General features: G+C 36.6%; 1 protein-coding gene across 2 annotated transcripts in view; it reads right to left on the reverse strand.

Annotated features, from left to right (window-relative positions):
* The window catches only part of LOC148951216 (uncharacterized), a 75359-nt gene that overhangs the window by 18013 nt on the left and 45160 nt on the right, over window positions 1–12186 (reverse strand). For both annotated transcript variants that reach the window (XM_089090733.1, XM_089090734.1), the window contains exon 4: window positions 4041–4095. In XM_089090733.1, coding sequence (XP_088946859.1) covers window positions 4041–4095 — 55 coding nt within the window. The remainder of the gene's footprint in view (window positions 1–4040; window positions 4096–12186) is intronic.

The raw sequence follows: 12186 nt of genomic DNA on the forward strand, positions 1-12186 counted from the left end.
GGTTTTCAACAGTCAAAATCTAATGCAGCCCTACTAAACAAACAAAACATAGTATCTATGTCCAGTGAAAACGGAGTGGCATGAACGGGAAAAAAAACAGACTCCAGAAAATCCATCGAAGAAACTGTGTATCTTCTTCTACTTCTCCCGTTCCAAAAGAAAAAAAAAATTACTGTTATGTGATTTTCTCGAAAACGTGAAACATGCAGATACTAGGTTATAGCATAGGATGGCTGATACCTGATCTGACATCTGTCGGGGGGGGGGGGGAGGAGGAGCAGTCAACAGAGCGATTGCCAATGGGTAATCAGAACTTAACCAAACTTTGTGAAAAGTAAAAGTATCCTCGCTCAGCCTTTTGGCTATCCGGACATAGACCATACTCTTTACGGGGAGGGGAGGACTGTCCCTAAATTTATCTCTTCATACTATCAACAAGAAAAACTGGTCGGATCCTAACCAAATTTTGCAGCAAGTAAAAACAAAAGTACTAGTTAGTCCGAAACCAAATACAACCTTTGGGAGAGGGAGGGATCATTAAACTTTATCCTCCGAACACCCAACCAAAAGGGCTCTCGGATCTCAGCTAAACCTGGTCGGAAGTAAGTGTTCTAATTCGCCTTTTCGGAGTCCATATCCATTCTGACCTCTATGAAGGGACAAGGTTTCTAAATTCTTGTCCCTAGGATTATCTGTAGTAAAAGTTGTTGGATATCAGCCAAACTTACTGGGAAATAAGAGATAATCTTCTCGTTTTTTCTTTGAGAGTTCGTTCGTACTCGATCTGACTGATGTGGGGGGGGGGGGAGGGAAGGTACGGAGTCTGTAAATTATTTTTAAGGACATTTAATAGAAAGGGTTGTTGGATTCGAAGAAGGGGTTAATAGAAAGGGTTATTGAAATTTGGCAAAAAGTAAAAGCCCATGTCCTAGTTACATCTTTTGGGGATCCAGCCTCTGTGGGAGAAGGGAAAAGAGAGGAGCCTTTAGCCTTTTATGATGTCTCTGGACCCGATCCAACCTCTGTGGGAGAAGGGAAAAGAGAGGAACCTTTAGCATTTTAGGATGTCTGTAGCCAGCTTGACCTTTGTGGAGGGAGGGAGTCCTTAAATTTTGTCGTAAGAAAACCCCCCATAACAGGTTTTCGGGTCTTAAGTGAACTTCGTCAGAAATAAAATTAAGTATCCTAGTCCAGTCTGTTGGAAGTTGTGCAGCCGATAACACCTATATGGGGGGTCCCCATAATTCTGTTTGCCATGTACCTTTGCTAAAAGAGTTTGCGATCAGGATCTGATTCGAACTCTTTGGGAGAGGGAAAGGAAGATTCCAAAATTCACGTCATCAGAAAAGTAATAGGAAAGGTTTGTCAGTTCTCGAACAGCCTAGTCTGACGCAACATTTAATGTCCCAAAAGTGTCAGAATTGTTTCGGTGAAGGAGGAAGGGCTCTCTAGACTCTTGCCATCCATGCTTCTACCAGATGCTGAACACCAGATTTAAACCAAACTTGGCGTAAAGCAAGAGTTAGGCTTATAACTATGCCTTCTAACAGTCTACATACGATCCAATCTTCGTGAAAGCAGGGATGGTAAAGGTGTTAATACACTAGCCTAATTACTATTCAGACTTACAGACTTTATTGAGCAAAAACTGATCAACAGTAATAATTATAATGTCATAGGTCCGTGCTTCCTCGGACCTCAGTGAGAAAAGGGCTAGATTCCTGTCACGGTATATACATATTCATAAGAGCGTTTTATCTGATAGTTCGTGAGAAAACCAATAGATATTGTCCTTGTGATGCTCCACAACTGTGATCCATGGTTGATAGTTAATACAACACTTCATAGAGCCTTGGCCCCGGAAGTCTAGTTTTAGACTGCCTAGTTTTAGAATGTATACATTCTTATGTCCGATAGACAATTTTAGTTTTATGCGAAACAGATATCGTCATATTTACAAAAAAAATAAAAGAAAAAAGGAGTTCGAATTTCCCCTCCAACGATGAATCGACGGAAATATTTATTATATGACTAACAAATGTTACAGAAAGTAGGAACACAATAAGCACGCGAGGAGATAATTTGGACTTAAGCATTATTTTTTTAAACTTCAGGTATTATTTTCGTAGCGTAAAATTTACTATTGAGCATGATTATCCCCCTATACGAAGAGACTGAGTGCTGCGTCAAGACCGGGAATGTCACAACCAGATTTTTCAAGATCATGTCTGGTGTAGGGATCAGGCACGGGGATCAGAGTCAGGGATGTGTGCTTTCCCCATTTCTTTTTGTAATTATAATGGACTACATATCAAGACGAAACTCTGGATATGGCGTAGAAGTAAGCAGTAAGCAACTATCTGATTTTGATTTCGATGATGACGTAGTCTGGCTAGAAGATTCTAAACAGAGGCTAGAGTAGCTACTTGACGCAATTATAAAAAATTCAGCAAATGTCGGGCCAACCATTAACGTTGACAAATCAAAGAGTTTGTCCATCACAAGCTCACCGCTTGTTCTGCATCACAAGAATACAAATCTAGAACAGGTGAAGGATTTCAAATACCTGGGTAGCTGGATCGATTTGGTCAGTCAGAATTGGTCAGTCAACCGGAGCTTTTAATAGACTAAAGCCCATTTGGAGGAGCAGCAAATATTCTTTACGACTGACGTTACGTCTCTTCAATAGCAATGCACTCTCCATACTCCTCTACGCAAGTGAGTGCTGAAAATTAATCAACAGCTTGAAAAGAAAATTCATGCATTCGAAAATATGCGCCTAAGGAGAATTTTAACTAAAAGCTGAAATTTGTAACTGAAAGTTAGTAACTCTGAAATTTGTAATAAAACTCGCCAGCCTCTCATTACTGCTGTTCTAAGCAAGAAGAGGTGGAAATATTTTAGACATGCACTCCGCATGAAAGAAGGCCGCCTTCCTCGGACAGCCTATGACTGGAAACCAGGCGATAGAAGAAGACAGGGTCGTCCAAAGAACACTTTGCCACGAACTTTTGACCGAGATCTGAGGATGGCTGAGACTTCGTTAGTACCTGAATGGGAAGATGTCACCGCTGCAGCATCGTTCCGAGACGAGTGGCGAAGCTTCGTCGACGCTCTATCCGACACTAATGGCGCCAGAGGAACTAAGGTCTAAGGAAAGGTTTCGGTATTATTTTCGTAACGTAAAATTTACGTTACATTCGGTGTTGTAATTCATATGAAAATTTAGTTAGTGCTGCAACTGGGACAGCTTGCCTCGACATTTCTGAAGTTCTTTTACTGCGTATTCCAAGTAAGTTAAATGCTAAATTTAGTTAAATTACTTATGTGACAATTAAATTGAAAATAATTGACCTAATAGATCAGGTAAAACCTCAATTCACATTGCACGGAGTCAGTCCACATTTCGAACGTGGCTCGTTGTGCACTAATTGAGGGCTTTTACTGTTTTTTTGCACCAAGTAAGTCTGCTCCTTGGACTTGGCTCATTATAGCACTGAAATTGAGAAATCCTGAATTATTCCGAATAAAACAATGTGTAGATACCTTCTTTTTTGCTAAAACTTGGCGGAGGATGGTACCGAATGGGAGTTTTGAAGGGTTAATGGGCTTAATTCACACTCCAATCATACAGATTCACATTTTTTGGACGATCCTAGTTTTAAAAAGTTAAGACAGATCCCATGATTTTTGGGCCTTTGTTTTTGGGGCTGCGCAGGTTACGTCCCTCTCGGGGACATATATTTTGAACTTTCCGTCATTCCGAGTGAAATGACCTTTATAACCCAGGAGGTTATAAAGTTACACATAAGAAAAAAGGGTACATGGGCAACTAGACCAAATTACTCTTCGCCAATAAATTAGCACTGCCACTATCAATTTCCGATTGATCGAGTCCTCTCTCAGTATCTGTGATTATATGTTCAATACAAAGTGAATAGCAACTAACTTATTAAATAAATAAAAAAGGTAACAAATTAAACATTCTTTCTTGTGATAATACTGAGAGAAAAAAGAATAATAAGGAAATACAAACTAACCTGACATCCGGATCCCAATTTTCATTCAATGCAAGGCTAGCAGAAGTATGAAGAACTGAAAAAAAAAAGACTAGCATGCGACACTGAATACAAGAGCGAGCTTCTAACACTATACAAGAAGCTTGCATCCTTTATTTTCAGTTGCATTGCTGACCCTATGAGTATCATTTTTATTACAGTGTTTACTTGAGATCCATCCAAAGAAAGGACTTCCACAAATTCTGGATCAATCTTGCAATGTTAATAAAGGCTGCTAACCCCTTTCTAGGGATCGTAATTACCGCTGCTCATCTAATGAGCCAAAATTAACAACTTACTATGAGTTCTAACTCTTAAAAAACACAACTAACTAAAAGCGCATATCTTAGAAATTTTCGGTGGGTTCAATAATTCTTATGATTTTTATTCTTCACCTTTGAGTTGCTGCGAATATTTTTGCTAAATTGAAAACTAAGTTAGAAATACGCCAGAAACATAAAAAAGTTATATAGGCCTATATATATATATATATATATATATATATATATATATATATATATATATATATATATATATATATATATATATATATATATATATATATATAAATATATAAATATATAAATATATAAATATATAAATATATAAATATATATATATATATATATATATATATATATATATATATATATATATATATATATAAATATATAAATATATAAATATATAAATATATATATGTATATATATATGTATATATATATATATATATATATATATATATATATATATATATATATATATATATATATATATATATATATATATATATATATATAGCAACGGGAACCCGGTGGCTTCGCCACCGGGGCTCGGCACTTGGCACGCGGCAGGCTTCTATATATAGATTCTCACTGTCCCTTGTCTTCTAAACGCAGCCAATTTGAGTCATTTCTTGATGTCATGGCGTCTAAATGGACCTTAAATTAGAAGTGGTGTCTTTGTAAAATTATATTTTTTTTTTTATTGGACCTTTAACGTTTGCCTCGGCTTGTCTTTTCTCATTATGACAAACATATCGCCAAACCTTTGTTTCTTTTAATTGTTCAGGTGGTTGGACAAAAACTTATTTTTCTTTCAACGATTTATCTAGTTCAGGTTTCTGATTTTCAAAAGTATGGAAGGCATTGACGACCACCTTTGTTTCTTTCTATTGTTCAGGTGGTGGGACAAAAACTTCTTCTTTTGTCTTGGCTTGTCTTTTGTCATTATGAAAGACATATCGCCAAACCTTTGTTTCTTTTAATTGTTCAGGTCGTGGGACGAAAACTTCTTTTTCTTCCAACGATTTATCTAGTCCATATTTTTGATTTTCAAAGGTATGGTAGGCATTGATGACCTTATCCATGTAGAAATCCAAAACCCAATCACCATCGCTATCATTTTCAATCTATTTGGTTCGTTTTACCTCGGCTCATCTTTCGTCATTATGAAATACATATCGCCCTGCCTTTGTTTTTTTAAACAAAGGTATGGTAGGCATTGATGATCTTATCCATGTCAAAATCCTAAACCCAATCATTATCACTGTCATTTTCAATTTTGACGTTTTCAGGCATCCCGCTAGATTTTTCGTCAAAAATATGAACTTTATGAACTTTTGACCACAAAAATATGAACTTAATGAATTTTTTATTGCGCTTTTTATGAACCAATTATGAACCTAAACTTTTGATTGCGCTATATAAACTTTTGAATTTTTTTGCGGTTTTTATGAACCAATTATGAACCAAAATTTACGATACGTGCACCTCAGAAACTGTCCGTGGACACAAAAAGCGGCAGTTGGTGTTTTCATCACTAGTGCACATATTCTTCTTGTTTTTTGTTGTTGTTTTTTTCACGAGTTTTTCAATACAACAGTAAAAAATACAACAGTACAAAATACTCCACTCTACTTGTGCCAAAATATGACGAAATTAAGGACGACTTTTGTTTGTTTACCCTGTTCCGTATCAGATCAACCTCTCTGGCTGCCTTATCTTCTTCGCGCATCTTCCGGCTCAAAGCCTCGATCACATTTTGTGCAAGGCTTATTTCTACAAAGTCTTTGGCATCTATATATTTTTTCAGCTTCTTGAAGAAGCCTTTCTGCTTCTTGTCTTTTCTCCTTTTCAACTGACTTCTTCTCAATCAAATCTTTTTCCAGGTGTTCAATCATCTTCTTCTTCTAATTCATAGCAGGCGGGCTATTCAGTTAGTACTATTTAGCCCTTTTCTTTTTGCTTCACTCTGTGGGCTACAGAGCTACTGGCTTGGTCGTCTCTTATTTATTAGATATTCTCAGATATCTTTCAGTAGATCTTTTGACTCGAGGAGTTCAAATATAAGATGATAGATATCGATTTCTGTGCTCTGTGTGCAGGTATAGTTGGCTAGGCTTTTGGCTGATAGTGAGATTTTGTGGTTTTGAAGCATTTTAACACTTTACAAAGCAAGGTATGTTGTGCAGACGTCAGCATATTACATTCAAATAGGCAATGGTCAATTGTTTCATTATTCATATTACAATGCCTGCAAAGAGGGGGCAGGGGAATTGAACCACTTGAATTAGGAAGCTTATACGAGAATGCAAGGAAATTTAGTCCATTTGTTCCAGAACGAATTCTATGATAAATGTTTAGAAAGATACTTATTGGGAAAGGGGGAAAGGATAGGATTAATCTTATTAAAATTAATATCTGATAGCATCCATCGGTAAATATCTCTAATTGGGATTGGTCTCCCACTTGGCTGGTCAATATTTATAGCATTTTTTGCTATTTCATCAACCTGATGATTACCACTTATGCCAGAGTGGCTAGGAATGAACTGAAAATAAGTTTTTATGCCACTTGAAGCAAGATTATCTATAATACTGTGACAATGATAAGTGTCAATGTCCAACTTAAATTGAGGAGCTGAGGCCAGCAACTCAAGGCTTGATAGAGAATCGGAATATATGATAATATTATTTGAATTTGCAATCAAAGGTTGGTTTACCTTAAGGTGTTCTAATGCCATGATTATGGCATTTAACTCAGCAGATATTATAGATAAATTATTATATAATCTCTCGCCCATTGCAATTTTCAGGTGAGGAAGGAAAACCCCACTTGCAACCTTCTCATTCATTCTTGACCCATCAAAAAATATTTGGAAGTGATTTTTATAGGTAATTGTATTAACTTCTGCAAATTTTTTCTGGACATAAGCAATGGGGGTTAAATCTTTATTCCACTTTGAGAAGTCATTATTTATTATGGGACTTGAACAATTCCATGGGGGGGGGGATCGGGGGAAAGTGTGTGCAATAGACTTTGCTGGTATGGGGAACTTCTTCTGAATATTGGCATACTCATATGCAATGCATCTATACATGGCGGGATTTCTTAACCAATTATGTAGTGTGTGTGAGCTATTTGATTCAATTTTTGTAAGATGTTTTGTCAAGAGAAAGCTACGTCTCTCCCTTATTGTTGTTAATCCACTCTCCATAAGCAGAAACTTGGTGCTTGTGTGTTTCCTAAGACCAAATATGAGACGTAGTATACCATTTTGTATTGTTTCCATTTTTGCATCTGGGTCTTTGCACATGCACCATAGACGATGAGCCCATAGTCAATATGGGGTCTTATATGTAATCTATAAAACTGGAGTAAGGTTTTCTCCTTGCCGCCCCATGATGTGGAAAGAAGTCTTTTTAGTACATTTGTTTTCCTATAGCGTTTTTTTATTGTGTTTGAAATGTGGAGGTGGAAATTAAGTTTTTGGTCAAGCATGAGACCTAGGTAATTAATATGATTATCTTCTGGAATAGTTGTTTTATTTAGAGTTAGTTTTACGTTAACATGGTTTCGCTTCCGGTGAAATTGGATTATTTTTGACTTGGTGGGTGCAATGGGTAAATCTGAATGTTGAGAGAATTTTTCAAACTGGAAAAGTGACTTTTGCAGATTTGACTGTGCTATCTGAAAGGTGTTGCCAGATGACCATAGCACCAGATCATCAGCATATTGTAGATTCGTGTGGGGTAGGTTCATGTCCGAGAGATATAAGGCAAATAGGAGGCAACTGAGGACTGCTCCCTGAGGTAGGCCTTTGGTTATTGTCTTTTGGGGTGAAGAGGCTGAACCAACACAAACGATGAAACTTCGCACTTCTATGAAAGATTTAATAAAAGATACTAGCTTAGGGGTACTCCAAGGTTTGCAAGTTTGTTTAAAAGGATTCGGTGGTTCACATTGTCATATGCCCCTTCAAAATCTAGGAAAGCTGCAACTAGGACATTATTTTTTTAGAAAGATTCATTTATTGCATTTGTTAGCAAAATGAAAGCATCTGTTGAGGAGTGGTGTTTCCTTAATCCAGTTTGAGTGTGAGGGATTATTTTATTCTTTTCCAATAAACCAGATGAATATGTAATAAATTATTATCTCTATTATTGTTCCACTCAGAGGAATAATTATTATGGGCCTATACGACTCTAGATTATCATTGGGTTTAGTTTTCTTTAGGTTCGGTAGGAGGGACGACCATTCTCATATATTGTGGAACATAGAAGCTGCCCAAGCGTGATTATAACAATTTAGCAGTTCTTGTTTTGTATGAAGGTGTGAGATTCTTTATCCATGTAGGGTGTATATTGTCATAGCTGCCGTTAGTTTTGGTCCTAATATGATGTATTGCATCATTCAAGTCCTAGATTAAAAATAGATTAGTTATGCACTCGGATCCTGGTCGTGGTTGGTAATTTGGGTTCATTGGAACTGGGGACAGTTTGCTTTGATTATTTGATGTTAGCTTATTAACAAGAAGAGTTGCAAATAGGTTAGCTTTTTCATTATCATTGTCATAATGGGTATTATTATGAATAAGCTTATACAGGAGTGGGTTGGGGAAGTCTTTTTCCCACAGACGTGGCTTGTTAATTTATGTGTAATTGGCTCATGTGTCTCTTTGGAGAGATTATTTACAAAATGATTCCAGTACTTACATTTAGCATCTCTTATAGTCCTTTTTAGGTTAGATTCTGCTTGTAATTTTTTAAGATATGTAGTAGTTTATGTTTTTTTATGAACTCTGTCCTATCAGCTTTTTTTATTCTCCATTTATTTAGGCACTCATTTGTCCACAATGTTTCACGAATGTGTTCAGGGAATGTTTTCTTAGGTGTTGTCCTGGGGATAGCATAATTAGCTGTATTTATTAGTAAAGATGTCAAGGCTTCAGCATGTGTGTCAATTGTTGTGTTAGAAATGCATGAAATTTGGGTGAAACTTGAAATTTCATCATTTAGCTTATTTTGGAACATAGACCAATTTGCTTTAGAGTTGATGTATTTGGAGGCATGAGATAAAGTTTCAGCAGGTTCACTTAGGGAGAAAACAACAACAAAGTGGTCAGTACATAGACTATCAATTTTATCTACGTGAATTTTATTCAAAAAAATTAATGACAAAATTTGTAGGTCAATTGTGGAGAATCTGCCACTTTTGGGGTTGAAATATGTATTGACTTTTGGAGGGGTAGCAACAGTTAATTCATTATTATTTGAAGTCATATGCTCAATGAATTTACCAGCTTTATTTGCTGGTTTATTCCCCCACAAAAGGCTGTGGGCATTGAAATCTCCACAAATAATGATATTTTTTAACATATTAGAATTATTTATATAATTAAAGAAATCCATGGCATCTGTAGTTTGGCCATTAGGGTTATAAAAGCTGATTATATAGATTTTTATATTATTCAGCCAAACACTGATACCAATTGCATCAACATCATTTGCAAAATCTGGAAAATTGATGCCACATAATTTTATATTATTTTTAACTAATAAAGCTACCCCACCTCCTTTTCTCTCTAAAGATCTATCCTTTCTGAGGATAGCACATCCCAGAGACTTAATTTGTTGATTTTGGGTTAAATGAGTGTCCGGGAGGCAAGCAATATTAATGGAATTATTATTCATAAGAGATATTAGTTCATTTAGCTTATTTTCTTTGAGTGATCTTAAATTCCATTGGAGTATTGATATATGTTGTGTTGTTGATTTATTCTTCATATGGCTCTGTATGAATGTTCAGCTCTGTTAAAAGTAAAGCAAGATCTTTTTTTGCTTGAATGAGCATATCATCAGGGATGTAGATTTTTGCCAATTCTGCAACGATTTTTGTTTTCGGTAGTTGATGTATGTTCATGGCCTGAACTGCGTTACAGTTTAGAATGAATAATCATTTATCTGGGGATTGCATTTTTTGCTGTGCATCCTGTTTGTCGGTTAAGGGATTAATTCCTGGTAGTGTTTCTGGTTTGTTTCTTCTTGGGAGGGGGGGGCAGGCTGACCTCATCTCACCGGACAAGGAGGCTTGGTGGCTTGGCGATTCCTTCTGATGGGGATTTGAGCTGGGGGGCTTAGAAGATGGTGTTTTATCTGGGGTGCTTGATGCATTGGGGGCGTTTGACGTGGGGGTTTTAGTTGGTTTCATTGCAGGCTTTATTTGGTATTGTTGGGCAGCATTTGCTTCCATTGCTGCAAAGGGGTATGGGATGGCCTTCTCTATTGATATTTGGAGTGTTAGAGCTCTTTTTTTGTATGCAGGGCATAATGATTTATTTGTAGATTCATGTGGGCCTTTGCAATTGATGCATGTAGGCTGAGTGTTGTTGCAAGTTGTCAGCTCTTTAAGATGGAAAGCTTTACTATTACTACACTCTTGGAAAATTTCATTGCATTTCTTTGTCGTTTGTCCCAGTTTGAGATACTTCTGATCCTGGATAGGCTTAGGTGTGTATTCCTTGTGCGGTTTTATTTGCCCAAATAGAAATAACTTTTCTGGGCTACTATTTTTTTCCTTCAGTGTGAATAAGAAGGATTTACTAGTTTTTAGGCCATTAAAGTTAGGTTTGCCAAGTTGGGTAACATCCTCAACTGGAATTGTGTTTCCAGCCCTATCTGAGAGCCCTTCTTTTAACTCCTGAGTGGATATCTCTGGGGGAACATTATAAACTACTATTTTGTTAGTGATTGTTCTGGGTTCCAATTAGATGCAATAATTGGGGTATTCAGAAGGGATTTTAGGTTAATTATTGTATCTGCTGATTTCTGATCCTCTACAGCTATCAGCAGAGATCCATCACGGTTAATATTAAGAGAGAACATTGATTTTAGCAATTTAAAAATTGCAACTCTTATCGCAGTGATCATTTTTATTTCAAAGGGGGTAGTAGGAGTGAATTTAAGGTAAATTCCTAAGTTTTTGGAGGGAGAATCTTGGGCAGGGAGAGGGGAAATGCTTTTGATTGGGGAGATTTTTTTCCTTGTTTTAGAGCTTCTAGAGAGGACCTCTTGAAACCCATTATCATCATTTATGGTTACATTAGCCCCTACACTTATCATTGTCCTATTCTCCGAATTGGAGCTATCATTTGAAGTTTGAGATAGTGTGCTTGACCAACAAAGATGGGTATCTTTCACTTTGGCACTTTCAATGTAATTTGATATGGGATCTGGGGGGACTTTTTTTTTGGAGGACTTCTAAACATTGCCTATTGGAAAAAGCTTTAAACAAAAAAAAAACTAAAACAAGAAAGAGAAAATAGAATGACATCAAACCGTCTGCACTATACTATGGGGAGGAGAAACACCACAGTATAGCCCTGAGGATGAGTTGAGCAGGATTGGTTTGGTACAACTGCTGATTAGAAGCGATAATATAATTCACAAGAAAATTTATTTTAATTTTCTTATAGAGTTGCTGCTGTTGGAAGGCATTGGCGACCACCTTTGTTTCTTTCTATTGTCCAGGTGGTTGGGACAAAAACTTCTTCTTTTGCCTTGGCTTGTCTTTTGTCATTATGAAAGACATATCGCCAAACCTTTGTTTCTTTTAATTGTTTAGGTCGTTGGACAAAACTTCTTTTTCTTCCAACGATTTATCCAGTCCATATTTTTGATTTTCAAAGGTATGGTAGGTATTGATGAACTTATACATGCAGAAATCCAAAACCCAATCACCATCGCTATCGTTTTCAATTTATTTGGTTCGTTTTACCTCGGCTCATCTTTCGTCATTATGAAATACATATCGCCCTGCCTTTGTTTTTTTAAACAAAGGTATGGTAG

Source organism: Artemia sp. Qi Xiang Cuo, chromosome 6 (genome assembly GCF_049724085.1).
Source record: "Artemia sp. Qi Xiang Cuo chromosome 6, ASM4972408v1, whole genome shotgun sequence".
Lineage (NCBI taxonomy): Eukaryota > Metazoa > Arthropoda > Branchiopoda > Anostraca > Artemiidae > Artemia > Artemia sp. Qi Xiang Cuo.